This window comes from Schistocerca piceifrons, chromosome 4, assembly GCF_021461385.2.
Source record: "Schistocerca piceifrons isolate TAMUIC-IGC-003096 chromosome 4, iqSchPice1.1, whole genome shotgun sequence".
NCBI lineage: Eukaryota > Metazoa > Arthropoda > Insecta > Orthoptera > Acrididae > Schistocerca > Schistocerca piceifrons.
In genome coordinates, this window is record NC_060141.1 from 390,495,805 (window position 1) to 390,512,206 (window position 16,402).

Below are 16,402 nucleotides of genomic sequence, written 5' to 3' on the forward strand. Positions count from 1 at the left end.
AGAACTAGAGCTTTTGCTAGAGTGTCTTATGTCTTTCTGATGTATTGCCTTTGTTCTTGTAGTTGAAAAATGCCAGCAAACATATTTTGCAATGATTTTGTAAAAGTCTCATTGAATGATAGTAATGCAATATTAAAAATGTATTTAACTGTCACAAAGATAAAAATGAGAAAATAAATTTTCTGTTGTGACCAGAATTCCATGCAACACAGAGGATAAAAAATAAATAAATTGTTTTGTGAGTAGTGATTGTACATTGTACTATCACATCACAGGTATGTTAGAATGCAGACTGTTCAGCAAAGGCATGTGCAACTACTCATGTCATGACATTTTCCATCATTTGGATAGTCATTTTTTTTTTTTTTTTTTTTTGCCTACACAAGTCCTGGATTAGCATTAATAGTCCATTGAACTACTTCCAATAACAGTGGCATTTTGAAGTGCTTAGCAACTGCCTGAAATGTACGAAGATGTTCTGCAATGTTCGACACTGGAATTAATGTTTGGAAGTCTCCTGAGCAGTTGCAAAATCGGGTCATATTCTCCATCTTAATCTGAAACAAAATATATTTCATTAGAAAATGGCAACAATAGCCTAAAGTACAGGTCTAACTGGATATATCACTGCAATAAATGTCTAGTGGTATTACTCTTTGTGATATATCCAGCTTAAAGATTAAAATTTTTAAGTATACATCATACAATTTGCAGCTAGAAATTTTGGAACCTGTAGAGTTACAATCAAAGGAAGTGTCCCAGTTTTAACAGTTAAAACTGAATACAAATGAGTTTAAAATATGAAGAACTGAAACTCAACACAACAGAAAAGTTCATGGCAAAGATCTGGATAACGTCATCACTGTGGCCTCTGATAATAGAATACTACACTATGGATAAATGGAAAGATATGTAGCAATATCATTTGTTGCCCATGTCAGGTAAGCATAGGTTGCATAACACACATTGTGTTTTAATCACTACATTGAAACACCGCATCTGAACTTTTGACGATGCATAGATTAAGAAAGCATGACAACACACCAACTTATATTTTGGGAAATATGACAAAGTTCTGTGTGTATTAACACACACGTTTTCAAACAAATGTTTCGCTTTATGCCAAATAGTACCCAATCTTATGGATCTATTGGTCATAACTGCCCGTTGCATGGTATTGTTTCTTCATCAACTTGCACTTCTTTAGTCTTTATAACATTTTACCTTCAAATATTAACTACAGAGTTTTAGAGATATATGAATTTCCTGAGCGACATAAGAGGTGCATACCCATATTTTAAAATAATTTTTGTCGATTTTACTCATTTGATCTGCATTCTTTCCTTGCAACATACTGAATGAAGACTTGCACAATGTACATGCCATTTGGTACCTTTGGTGAAGCAAGCTGCACATTCATAGTGCGTGTGTGACAAATTGTTAGCCATTCTACACAGCTCTTCCGTGTGCACAAAAGCTTATATTCGACCTCTGGTTGATTTGAACAGTGACATGCATTGAGTGGATTTTTTTGCAGTAGAATTATACAGACAATGCACTATTTCAGGTTAGAAACTGACGAAAGAAATGTCTATCGTCTAACTGAGGAAATTAGCTTGGAATTTTTCAGCATCAATATAGGAAAACATACCAAAAGAAACAACTGCATTACTCAGACTGTGGTTTGACACTTGCTCCTCTTGACTAAAGATTTGAGCACGAGTGCTTACATAAATAGGTAACGTTATACATTTTGTAGCAGGATGGAAATGTTATATTACTTACAATGTGATTATAATCAGTAGTTACAAGGTTCAGCCAAAAACTTTTTAACAATCTCGAATAAGAAAGGAACGGAGGATGAGTGTTGCATTATACCAGGGCCCTGAATTCAACCATTCCAATTACAATCTGGTCATGTGTCATGCTACTGTTAAGTAGTGACTGCAGTTGATTTAATCCTAAAAAAATTAATCCTGTGCAATTCTGAACAAACTACACTGGTTTACATATCTCACAAATTCATCAAGAGGAATGGAGCAAAAGCATGTCTTTGAAATTTCTTAGTGGACACGTGTAACAACAGGGTATACACATGGACAACAGAAAAGAATTTCCAGATATTTCCCAGTTAAAAATACAGTTTTTCTGGGTGATAATGCACTTTTTCTAGGTGAAAATACACTATAACCCAAATGGAGGTAGACTTTTTCCATGTTAATTGACAATATACTTTCCCTCGGAGCTGTAAAACATATCAGTAAGAATTTCCTGGCACTTCCAACAATAAACAACACGTTTTGGAAAGATCCTTCATGCTTGGCAACATTTACACTGCATATTTTGGTATTACGAAAGTATGTAAGCGAATTCACCAAACACAGCACGGTAACTTCTGAACACAGAACACCAACATATAAGCAGTGCAATGCCCACACTACGATATGGAAACAGAGACTGTAGCAGTGCTACGAGTGATGTGGCAATGAACTTCGAGTTCGGTAAAATGTGGTGCGATAATACATATTTTTGCTTTGCAAATATGGCTACTAGATGATATTTTTCATCAAAAAATGCTAAGCTTTCTCATATAATACTGGTCCTCAAAACATTTTGCTCTTTTTCTTTCCAAATGTGTGGTCAGGCAGGATCCTAAGAACACATCCTAAACTGCAGCAGCTGACTATTTCTGACAAGAACGATTATAAATTTCAGTGTCATGCACCAAACATTTCGTGGGTTACCTGGCTGAGTATGTGTTCCGTCAAGCACTTCGCCCTTTCTATAGTAAAGCCAATTATGTGCGAAATTGCTCCAGAATTCGCTTTGCACATTTTTAATGATAATTATACTTTTTGCTATAGTTCTTGCACAATTTGAACCTATGAAAGAACTACAATAAAAATGAAAAACTAACCTGGAAGATTTATCTGTTTTAATGTCTGTTCCCTTTAAGATAAATCAAACACAAATGTGCCAGTAAAATTTAAAATGATGACATAAATGGCTGGTCTTCTGGGCCTGAAATTTTTCTAAGTGGGTGATCATCAATGTCTTAAGTTTTAAAAGAGTCAATCGCTCCACGATTTAAGAAATTCATCGCACATTCTCACACGTAACAAAATCCGTTTTGCGTTAAAAGGAAATTTACTTAGAAAGTAACGCTTCTCAAACCACCATTCGAAATATTTTCCCGCAAACCAGTTAGAAACGTAAACAACTGTGATGTCACGCTCAGTGAATTCAGTCTGTTGCTAATATGTATTGCATCGTCTTCATCCCAAAGCCTTTGACACAATTTGCTGTTGGCACATGCTGTATGTGCACTGTGTTTTGTTGTTGTAAATAATTCATTTTCTTTGCAACTAAAGTTTTATTTTGGTGTTATTCTCTCGCTGTAGTATTATAAAGTCAAATTATTTGGATGAGTATCAGTTCTTACAAGTCAAAAGTATGGAAATTTATCTAAAAACTAAAGTTAGGAAAAATTCCCAGAATCCAGAAACATTTATTGGTATTTCTCAGATTTCCCAGGGCATCCACACCCTGAACAACAAAAAATTAACTTTTATATCTAGTCTCTGTTCGAGAAATTAAATCAACCTTGTTTTGCACTTCACTGTTCAACTGATATCTTTCTATTTACTGTTTGTGAATACAACTCTTGTCATTTGCAAATTTTTATCAGTACTAGAAATAATGTTACTACGTACTCTTCGATACAAAATAGGCTGCTGTAAGGCTCTGTTAATAAACCAGTAATACCTACAGGTAGAAAGGAACTGCAATACACTCATTATTTAGCAACAGGCATCTACACTGATCAGACAGAACATTATAACCATCGACATACTATTGATATAAACCCATCCAGGCAATACCAGAATCACCCGGTGAGGAATGACTGCAAGTCAGACTCACACATGGTGCATGTATTATCAGTGAACATGCTTTCCTTGTCTACAATGGGAAAGGCATGTGATCCATCTGCGTTTGACCGAGAGCAGATTGTGATGGCCCGGAGGCTTAGCACATGCATTTCGGAAACTGCATGATGTGTCAACTGTTTGAGGAGTGCTATGGTGAGTGCCTTCAATGCATTGCGAAACCAAGGATAAACCATGTCCAGACATTTTAGGATTGGGTGGCCACCCCTCTTTACAGATGTCTGATGCCTTATGCTGGGCAGAATGGCAAAACTGGACAGGCAGCAAACTGTGGCAGAACTAACATCAGACTTTAATGCTGGGCAGAGTACAAATGTGTCTGACCGCTCAGCCAATGACATATACGTGTGACAATGTTAACACCATAACATCAGCAACTGCGATTGAAATGGGTACATGAACATTGGCACTGGACCTTGGCACAGTGCAGAGTGCTGCATGGTCTGATGAATTCTGACAATTTCTTCATCATGTCAATGGAAGGACGCGAAACTGTCGTTTTCCAAGGGAACAGCTCCTTGACACCTGCACTGAGGGACGGAGCCAAGCTGGTGGTGGCTCCATTATGCTCTGGGGAACATTTATGTGGGCAAGCATGGGTCCAGTGTAGCTCATCCGAGGCACCTTGATGGCCAAAGAGTATCGTACACTGGTTCCACGCCACATACACCCCTTCATGACGCTCACGTTTCTCGACAGGGAGGTTCAAGGAATACAGTTGCGAGTTCCAATTGATGTGCTAGTTTCCCAGCTCACCAGATCTGAACCTGATAGAACACATTGCCTTGTGTCTGCAGATGTGGTGCCAACTCCCTCCAGCAACCTACCACGGCCTCATTGCATCTGTGCCAGGATGGGTCACCGTTGTTATCCGTGCCAGAAGAGAACATACAGGCTATTAAGTAGATGGTCATAATGTTCAGGCTGATCAGTGTACGTAATACACACATCTACATCTATATTCTGCAGGTGCATGGCAGTGGGTAAGTCCCATTGTACCAGTTATTAGGGTTTCTTCCTGTTCCACTCACATATCGAGCACAGGAAGAATGATTGATTGACTAGCAGAAACACAGCATGGCTTCAGAAACCATCACAATACCATTACAGCAATTACCGAATTTATCCACAAGGTGTATGATGTTCTGGATGAGGGAATGCAGACAGCAGGGATATTTCTAGATCTTACTAAAGCATTTGACTCAGTGAACCATGAGGAATGACGCAATGACGAATGACGCGCGCGCAACAATTATTCTAATCTTATCCTCACGATCCCTATATAAGCGATGCATAGAGGGTTGTAGTATATCCCTAGAGTAATCACTTAAAGCTGGTTATTGAAACTTTGTCAATACACTTTCTTGGGATAGTTTAAGTCTGCCTTCAGGAGCCTGCCAGTTCAGTTCCTTCAGTACCTCTGTGACACTTTCTCACAGATTAAACAAACCTGCGACATTTGTGCTGCCCTTCGCTGTATATATTCAGTATGCCCTGTTAGTCCTATCTGGTACAGGTCCCACACACTTGAGCAATATTCAGAATCGGTTGCATGCACGACTGATTTGTAAGCAATCTCTTTTGTAGATTGATTGCTCTTCTCCAGTATTCTACAAATAAACCAAAGTCTACCAGCTGCTTTACCCACGACTGAACCTATGTGATCATTCCATTTTATATCTCTACGAAATGCTACACCCAGATATTTGTACGAGTAGCTCAATTCCAATGGTGACTCACAGATACTACTGTCATAGGATACTATGTTTTTTGTTTCGTTTTGAGAAGTGCAAAATTTTACATTTCTAAACATTTACAGCAATCTGCCAATCTCTGCACAATGTTGAAATCTTATCAAGATATGACTGAATATTTATACAGCTTCTCTCAGATTGTACTTAATTAATCCTGTGGTGCATGAATTTCACTGCAGTGGACAACTTATAATGGTCAAGTTTCTGGCATTTTCAATCAATCATGAGGCTGCAAATGCATGCAGGACACAACACCAGTAGGGAGTGCCAATTGCAGTGAACTGTGTGCATTTGCAGCCTCAGGACTGACTGAAAATGCCAAAGAAGCGACCATTAACAGCTGTCCACTGTAGTGGACGCTATGCGCCACAGGGTTAAAGGTAACTGCATTATCTGCAAAAAAGCCTGATATAATTAATTAATATTGTCTGCAAGGACATTAATATATAACATGGACAACAAAGGTCCCAACACACTTCCCTTGGGCACACTCAAAGTTACTTCTACATCTGATGATGACTCTCCATCCAAGATAACATGCTGTGTCCTCTCTACCAAAAAGTCCTCAGTCCAGTCACAAATTTCACTTGATAACCATATGATAGTGTGTTAGACAGTAAGTAGAGGTGTGGTACTGAGACAAATCCTTTTCGGAGAACAAGGAACACAGTGTCTAACTGGTTGCCTTGATCTAAAGTATTCAGTATGTAATGTGAGGAAAGTGTGAGTTGGGTTTCACATGATCAATGTTTTCGAAATCCATGCTGGTTGGCACTGAGGAGTTCATTCTATTCATGATACTTCATTATGTTTGAGCTCAAAATATGTTTTAAGATTCTACAACAAACTGATGTCAAGGACAATGGACAGAAGTACTGTGGAAAACTTCTACTACACTTCTTGTAGATGTGTGGGACCTGTGCCTTTCTCCAAGAACTAGGCACAGATTTTTACTCAATGGATCTACGGTAGATTATAGTTAGAAGAGGGGCTAACTCAGCTGCAAATTCAGTATAGAATCTAAAAGGGGCTCCTCAAGCCTGGAGCTTTGTTCAGTTTTAACAATTTCAGCTGTTTCTCAACACCACTGACACTAACGCTCATTTCACTATCTTCTCAGGAAAGCGAGGATTAAATTACGACACTTCTCCTGGGTTTTCCTTTCTACCCACAATTCCAGTTCCTGTTTCATTCACTAGGGACTGGACACTAACTTTGGTGCCACTAACAACCTTTACATATGACCAAAATTTCTTTGGATTTTGTGAAATGTCATTTGACAATATTCTGCTACAATAGTCACTGAAGCTTTCACACATTGCTCTCCTGAGAGCCAAACACATTTCATTTGGCATCTCTCTACCTGTGTTTTACACCTATTACGCTGTAGTCTCTGTTTCTTTACAATGACTTTATACCATGAAGGTTCCCTCCCATTACGAACTGTTCTAATTTGTTCATATCTATCCAGCACATGGTCAACTATTCTTTTAAAATTGAGCTAGAGTTCATATACAAGCTCCTGCCCTGGGCTGAATGTTTCAAGTTCCCTCACTGAGAAATGGCACTACTGACTTTTTATCTAGTTTACTAAACATATATATCTTTCTGCTTGTTTTAGTTGTCATTTGTACTTTGATAATCATTGTTGCCACAACTGCATCATGGTCACTAATACCAGTTTCGATGTGAACACCCTCATGGAGGTCAGGTCTATTCATTGCATTAGATCCAATATATTTCCATCATGAGGCTAAGTAATTTTTAGTGAAGACAGTTAGTAAAATTTCATAGGATGTCTTATCACATCCATCACTAACAAAACTGTAATTTTCCCAGTTAATTATTGGATGATTATAGTCTCCACCGATGATTGCAGTATGATTGGGGAACTCAAGTACACGTGAACTGAGGTTTTCTCTAAAGTCTTCGCTTACATCAGGAGGTGAGTCTGGTGGGCGATAGAAGGATCCAATTATCATTTTATGCCAACCTTGATACTGAGTCTTGCCCATACAATCTCACATGCATCTTGATTTCTATCTTAGTGGATTTGAGTTTCTTGTTTACTGTGACAAATACACGATCTCAATTTCCTGTTCGCCTATCCTTTCGATACACACCACTTAAAATTTCCCCCAAAAATCTCACTGCTATCAATTTCAGGTTACAACCAACTTTTAGTGCTTCAAACTCTGGTACTTTGTTGTGAATGCTTCGGCAGTTTACCATCAAGATTTTAATACTCTCTCCTATGGGAGGCATTTCTTTCGATCTTTCCCTGATACTTCTGGGTTTCCTACAACTATCATTATCTGGATTAGCTAGAGAGTTCACACTGTTCAAAAGAATTAGTGGAAAAAGTGTAGCAACGTCTGCTATGGTGAATATAGTTTGATACAGGAAGTACTCATTTTCTTATCACATGACTTGAGATCTTCACTTTCAATGTATGCAACAATTAAAATCTTTCACCATCTACTGGCTGTGTTATTCATTACAGTGTCGAGTGACCCTTCAGAAAGAAGTGAGTATTGGTGTCCCAGTGTTTTCTTAGGAGGTATACATGTGGCAGTTGTCATTTGTGGCCGTAGTATTCAACCACACACATACAATGGGGCATCTTTATGCAGTGCAAGTTGCAAGGGTGGCCTGTTCAATCTGAAAAGGATGGACTTCTGTTAGTACTGCTGCAGATGCCAATGTCTGTCCATTTGTCACCCATAGGTGTGGACAAACTACAGGGAAATATGTCAGTATACAATGTGAGTTGGACAAGTTTGCCGATGCGTTAGGACCCCACTTGAAGACCGATACTTGGCCATCTCTGTGATATGCTATCATATGGATACTGCCAGAGCACTGCAAACTGCAAGACAACCTCAGAAGAACCACTGGAGGTGCTGTGTCTAATACTGTAATGGACAGGTTACAAGAAAGGATCGCCCGACTCGGGCATCCTGTTCAAGTACCCTGCTTGACACAACAACATCCTTAAGCTTGCCTTCCGTTCAGCCATTCTTGTGTCAACTCACAACTTGATGACTGGACAAATTTGTTGTTCACAGATGAGTCCTGATATCCTCCAAGACAAGGTGATGGCCGTGTTCATATGCAGAGACATGTGGTGAACAGTACTCGCCAAATATTGTCCACAAAATTGACAGATTTCCAAGGTTTTATGTGATTGTGGTGAGGCTTCAGAGTTGACAGCCATCCAAATCGTCATTGTCAATGGTAATCTTACCACCATGCAGTCCATCGAACAGATCCTGTTGGACTATGTGGTGGACGCCGGGTATGGTGCTGGCCCTGAATTCCTTCTAATTCCAGGCCCTCCATGATGGACATCAGCAGAGATGTCTTGTGAAGCCTGAACACTGAAATAGTGGAATGGCCAGTAGTGAGTCCAGACCAAAACCCCATCCTGCCAATGTGGGATCTTCTTATTTCTGGCTGTCCTGTTCCACCACAGACACTCCAAGAACTTCTAAGGGCTCTTACGGAAGAATGGGAATGGATACCACAAGAGGGCCTCTGTAGTCTTACAAAGAGCATACTATGTATGTGTCAGGCAGTGGTAAAAACTCACAGTGCGGATACTCATTACTGAAGCTCTCAAACTCCAACGAAAAGCACCCAGGATGTTGGGGTGAATGATTGTTTCCACTTAGTTTTTGACACCAGTCAGACATTTCACTTGTTTTTATGTAAATAATCGAGTATTGTAATGATGTTTTGTTGTGTACTTAGTTTCAGAAAGTTAAGATATAATCTGGTAACATACCCAGTCCGCAATTATTTCTCAGTCTAGTATGGCAGATGCCCAAAGTCATGTTCCCCTAATTCTTTTGAGCAGTGTGTTACACCTCTGTCTGCATGAGCTGTATTTGCAAATCAACAACATTAGCAGCAGAGAATCAGACATGATTTTAATTGTAAATTTTTTCTCATGCAATATCCCACATCTTGATAACAAACGTTTGTTAAGACAGAAGTAAAGCCAATTTGTAATAACATTATATAAAACAGACTGACATTCTCAGGTGAAATTCTACCTAACTGGTGTTTGGCGAGTTACACTGTATGTATTTCCCATGTTTATTTTGGTTCTAAGCTTGGGGGGGGGGGGGAGGCAAAAGGAACAGGCAGTTATCTTTTAATTCATAATTCATTATTCATTATGTTACTAATTTTGTGGCAAAAAGGGAGGACAAGAGGATGACAGCAATGCAGTCTCTGAAAATACATTGCGGTGCCAAAAGAGTGTGGGATAGCATAATGCATGCATACAGGCCAGTGCACTGATGCAACTGTCATTTGTACTCATGTGATTCCTGTAAAATGGCATTCCGACATGATTATGGCTACATGGACAATGCAGTGGCTGACGGCCTCCACTTAAATACCGAGACCAGCGGCATTTGCATCGAGTTGTCAGTGCTGACATACAAGCAATGCTGCGTGAAATACTGCAGAAATCAATGTGGGATGTGCGACAAAACCTATCCGTTCCTACAGCGTGGTGAAATCTGGCATTCATGGGCTATGGTATCAATGAATGACGTGAGTGCCTTTGCTAACAGCACAATATCACCTGCAGCCACTCTCCTGGGCTCGTGACCGTATTGGTTGGATCCTAGATGACTGGCCCCTGGTCAGATAATTCCTAAGTCCTTATTTCAGTTGGCAAGAGCTGATTGTAGAGGCAGTGTGTGGCAAAGACCGAACAAAGCAACAGCCTCAAGTTGTTGACAATGCAATGTGCAAGCTGGTGGTGGCTCCATAGTGTTTACATGGAATGGACTGGGTCTTCTGGTCCAACTGAACCAATCACTGACTGGAAATGGTTAAGTTCGGCTGCTTGGAGACCCATTTGCAGTCTTTCATGGACTTCCATGCTCCCAAACAACAATGTAATTTTTATGATGATAATGTGCCATGTCACCGGATCATAATTGTTCATGACTGGTTTGAAGAACATTCTGGACAACTCAAATGAATTGTTTTTGCCACTCAGATTGCCCTACATGAATCCCACTCAACATTTATGTGATGTAATTGAGGGGGTCAGTTTTTGCACAGAAGTCTACACTGGCGACACTTTCACAATCATTGTCAGAGATATATATATATATATATATATATATATATATATAATATATATATATATATATATATAATATATATATATATATATATATATATATATACACACACACACACACACACACACACACACACACACACACACACACATACTTTTGCAAGGGACATCCAATGAGTTGTTGAGTCCATGTCATGTCGAGTTGCTGCACTATGCTGGGCAAAAGGAGGTCCAACACAAGATTAGGAGTTGTTCCATGACTTCTGTCACCTCAGTGTAAAAGTTCAGTTACAATTAACAATAAAAATGCACACAATACAATGTGTATCACTGTCCACAGTGAACATATTACAGAAAAGTAGGAATTAGAAGTTTTAACAGGGCAAGTTGCACTTTATACACTCCTGGAAATTGAAATAAGAACACCGTGAATTCATTGTCCCAGGAAGGGGAAACTTTATTGACACATTCCTGGGGTCAGATACACCACATGATCACACTGACAGAACCACAGGCACATAGACACAGGCAACAGAGCATGCACAATGTCGGCACTAGTACAGTGTATATCCACCTTTCGCAGCAATGCAGGCTGCTATTCTCCCATGGAGACGATCGTAGAGATGCTGGATGTAGTCCTGTGGAACGGCTTGCCATGCCATTTCCACCTGGCGCCTCAGTTGGACCAGCGTTCGTGCTGGACGTGCAGACCGCGTGAGACGACGCTTCATCCAGTCCCAAACATGCTCAATGGGGGACAGATCCGGAGATCTTGCTGGCCAGGGTAGTTGACTTACACCTTCTAGAGCACGTTGGGTGGCACGGGATACACGCGGACATGCATTGTCCTGTTGGAACAGCAAGTTCCCTTGCCGGTCTAGGAATGGTAGAACGATGGGTTCGATGACGGTTTGGATGTACCGTGCACTATTCAGTGTCCCCTCGACGATCACCAGTGGTGTACGGCCAGTGTAGGAGATCGCTCCCCACACCATGATGCCGGGTGTTGGCCCTGTGTGCCTCGGTCGTATGCAGTCCTGATTGTGGCGCTCACCTGCACGGCGCCAAACACGCATACGACCATCATTGGCACCAAGGCAGAAGCGACTCTCATCGCTGAAGACGACACGTCTCCATTCGTCCCTCCATTCACGCCTGTCGCGACACCACTGGAGGCGGGCTGCACGATGTTGGGGCGTGAGCGGAAGACGGCCTAACGGTGTGCGGGACCGTAGCCCAGCTTCATGGAGACGGTTGCGAATGGTCCTCGCCGATACCCCAGGAGCAACAGTGTCCCTAATTTGCTGGGAAGTGGCGGTGCGGTCCCCTACGGCACTGCGTAGGATCCTACGGTCTTGGCGTGCATCCGTGCGTCGCTGCGGTCCGGTCCCAGGTCAACGGGCACGTGCACCTTCCGCCGACCACTGGCGACAACATCGATGTACTGTGGAGACCTCACGCCCCACGTGTTGAGCAATTCGGCGGTACGTCCACCCGGCCTCCCGCATGCCCACTATACGCCCTCGCTCAAAGTCCGTCAACTGCACATACGGTTCACGTCCACGCTGTCGCGGCATGCTACCAGTGTTAAAGACTGCGATGGAGCTCCGTATGCCACGGCAAACTGGCTGACACTGACGGCGGCGGTGCACAAATGCTGCGCAGCTAGCGCCATTCGACGGCCAACACCGCGGTTCCTGGTGTGTCCGCTGTGCCGTGCGTGTGATCATTGCTTGTACAGCCCTCTCGCAGTGTCCGGAGCAAGTATGGTGGGTCTGACACACCGGTGTCAATGTGTTCTTTTTTCCATTTCCAGGAGTGTACTTCTGTGTTGTTTCTGTATAGATTGTTTCATGTGCTAGAGCTGTGAAGACTGGCTCAATACAAAATACCACATCATGTATTTTGCACATGAAACTAGCTGTATTATTACCTGTATTATTTTTGCCCCTTTCATAGATGTGAAGACTGGACTTGGGTAGTGTCAGACTGGGTGGTGCATCTAAAGGCTTTTTGCTCTTTTTTTCCTTTGCAATAATTTTCCACGAGAGACTATGATGAAACTGAGCAATTGAAAGTTTTGTTCCAGAACATGAAGTATAAAATGAAGAAATACACAATACATCATCTGCTTGTGAATCAATCATTGTGAAGGTATGTACCTTCTTAGTATCTTGTTGATTCCCAGAGACGAACAGTACAAAAGCTGACTGCTGAGTATGCTATCATTAGTGGATGGTAACCAAAACTGTAGTTCCATATTATTAATTATTATAATAGCCTTTTATATGGCACACCACTGAATGTTTTAAAGCAAGACCAACATACAAAAGCAATAAAGTTTTTGCTTGCATTTACGTATATGCAAAGTATTTGACCACCTTACCTCATGACATTTTGAACATTGCAAATCTTGAAGAGTATAAGCCATGGTCTTTCTGTGAACAATATCCAGTAACATGTATTCAAGCTCCTTATTGTCATAACTTGTTTGACACAGTGGGCATTTCCATACAGGGCTACAGAAAAAGGAAGAAAAAATGTTTTATTCCTTTCTGTCAAACAGAAGGTACAGAAATAATTTAAATATTAAGGTATTTCACAAAACATATAGAATTATTAAAAAAATAATCACATAAAAATATACTCCAAATGCTTCTAATGTGTCAATAAATCTCAGCTGCAGGTTTATTAGAATTAACTATTGGGGTACACACGTCTATTAACTATCTATATGCTCTTGCTTTTAAGATGGCCTTAAGACAACAGATGAGAATCAGTATGAGAACAAATACGCAAAAAATGATTTTCAATAAAAAAGATTAATTGTTGTCAGACACATGATCACACTGCAATCACTTTTAAAAAAGCCCCCCCTCCCCCCCCCCCCCCCTCTCTCTCTCTCTCTCTCTCTCTCTCACTCTCTCTCTCTCTCACACACACACACACACACACACACACACACAAACAAACAAAACCTTAATTAAAACTGTTCTCTCTTTTCTCTATAAAACATACAAGAATATGATTTTATTTATAAAAACTGAAATTACTGAAAAATACCCTTTAGACATGAACAAAAACTGAGTCTTAATCATTATCATCTTCCTCTTTCTCTTCATCAGTTAGGCAAAGGTCTACTCAAAATTTTTTTATGTCGACATCTTATAGGCATCCATGTTGACAAAGGCTCATCCACTGTGGTTACAAATTGTAGTGTTTACATGTTGGAGGGCCTCTGCCAGCTGTCAGATGTGTCCACCTGCAATCCCTGGCACAGTGTCTCCATTCCAGGAATCCAGCAGGATCTCTAGCTGTTCTCAAATCATTAGGCCCATCCAGAAACTCTCTCTTCATCTCCACCACCCTGTGCGCTCCTACCTTCTACTTGCTTCCTGTCCATAAACAAAGCCACCCAGTGTGCTCCATTGTGGCCAGTTAATGTGCCTCCAAGAGACCATCACCTTCAGCCTATTACTTGTAATCTACCCTCATATATAAGAGATACCAACCATTTCTTCCATCGACTCTCCACAGTTATTGTTTTTTACCACCCGGTGCCCTGCTCATCAGTGTAGATGCCACCTCCCTTTTACACTATCGTCCCCATTGCTCAAGGTCTTCAGTTCAATGACTACTTAACAGCCTGTGCCATCTGGATCCTTCCTACCAACACCAGCCTTTCTGAACAGTGCATGTTGGAACTCTCTCCCTGCAATACATCCAATGTTCTGATCATAACCCCCCCTCCCCAACCTTTCCCATTATCTACCTCTCTCTCATTCTCTCATCTCTTCCACATCTCCTCCCCTCCCCTCACCAGCACAGCCTCTCGACTGCACATAGAGCCCTGTCCTGTCTCCACCACGTGCCTTCGCACTCTCACAGACAGCACATCTTGCCTTACCCTGCTATCCCTCCCCCTTCTTCAACCCATGCCGCATCCTTACCCAGACCACCTACTCCAAGTAGCTGCTCATGTGAGACATAGACGGGCCACAGTGGCTGGAGACGGTAACAATAAGCATGTGTTTTATGTTTCTGAAGAAGAGATTTTTGTCCGAAATCTTAAATGTTTAGCACTCTTTTCATTGTGCATGTCTGTGGTGAGTAGCAGTCTATCCTTTCTCATAACATTATTCTTATTCCATCCTGGACTTCCTATGTTGGACTAAGTCCATCAGGTGCAAACAGAAAACACACACACACACACACACACACACGCACACACACACACACACACACACCTGGCCTCAACCTTTGCTTGTCCTTGTCCGCCACCTGCCTTTCCCCTTCAGTGCCACCACTCCAGCCCTCCACACACCTATTCTGCCAGTACACCTGCATAGTCAGTTCCCCTTCTCTATTTCTCTCCTCTCCCTTTTTCCCCCACTTGCACAGCCTCCCAATGCTGCAAGTAGCACATCTCTGCCAGCTCCCACATGTAGTGTTATCATCTTATCCCTCCTATCAATGCCACACACCTGCTCTGTACCCCCCTGACAGGCACAGCAAAGATTACCATTCACCTCAGACGCAGTCAGGCCTTAGTGCCCAGAGATGACAATGTCTCTGTCTCTCTCTCTCTCTCTCTCTCTCTCTCTCTCTCTCTGTCTTTCTCTCTCTTCCCGTGTGTGTGTGTGTGTGTGTGTGTGTGTGTGTTTTGTTTTCATCTACGTGTGACGATTGCTTATCTGCCACTCGATACCTCTAAGCAGTAAGTAGCAACCTATCCTTTCATATTATTATTATTATTATTATTATTATTATTATTATTATTCCATTCCAGATTTTACATTTTCTGATAGAGTAACTGCCGTTTTTAGTTCCCTGCTGGCCATTAAAATTGTAGCACTTTGAAGGCAGCATACACAGAACACCAAGTTGGTGTAAAGCATACTACATGCTTGGATAAGCAAAAGTGCAGACACAATATGTAGGTAGCAATATGTCATCTACAGTTTGTGTATATGAGGAAAGAGAATGCAGTGAGTTTATCTGCCAGAAATTGCATTTGAATTTTGTTCATTTACGAGAAAATTGTATTGAGCCGTACGTCAAAGTTGGATAGTTGCAAGATCATGGTGCATCAAGACTGTCTTATATCTTTTCACAGTATTGCTGATAATACTGGTTAGAATCTGACAACTGCTATACAAATACAATATCAAGAGGTTCAGGAGGACCATTTTCAACACCATGCAGGGTACAAAGGTCACACATGACTGACCTCAAGAAGACAGACATATTGTTGTTTCGGATGTGCTGGATTTTACAGCTATGTCATGCAGCTTGAGCCAGGTAATGGGTCTGTCTGCAGCAAGGGAAATGTCCACACTGAGAAAGCAATTACACCTAGAGCACTATGGACTGTCAGCATGGGGCTGTTGCTAGTTTCCATATGCATCGCTGCAGTTCCATACGCATCACTGCAATGGTTGTGCACCTGATTACAACAATGGACACAGTATTGGCACTGCATTGTCTTTTCAGACACATCCTGGTTTGGCGTACAGCATGACTATGGGCATATCCATGTGTGGAGGTTCCAAGGGGAACAAATGTGTCAGGTTGCATTCGTCATTGTTAAACAA

The 16,402-nt window shown here is 41.3% G+C and overlaps 1 protein-coding gene across 1 annotated transcript in view; it reads right to left on the reverse strand.

The window, feature by feature from the left end:
• Positions 1-322: 322 nt before the first annotated feature.
• Positions 323-16,402, reverse strand: part of LOC124794912 (DNA polymerase epsilon catalytic subunit 1) — a 306,938-nt gene continuing 290,858 nt past the window's right edge. Inside the window, exons 35-36 of the mRNA XM_047258614.1 lie at positions 13,195-13,327; positions 323-557 (exon numbers count right to left, since the gene is read on the reverse strand). Of these exons, the coding sequence (XP_047114570.1) occupies positions 378-557; positions 13,195-13,327 (313 nt within the window). The 3' untranslated portion in view covers positions 323-377. The remainder of the gene's footprint in view (positions 558-13,194; positions 13,328-16,402) is intronic.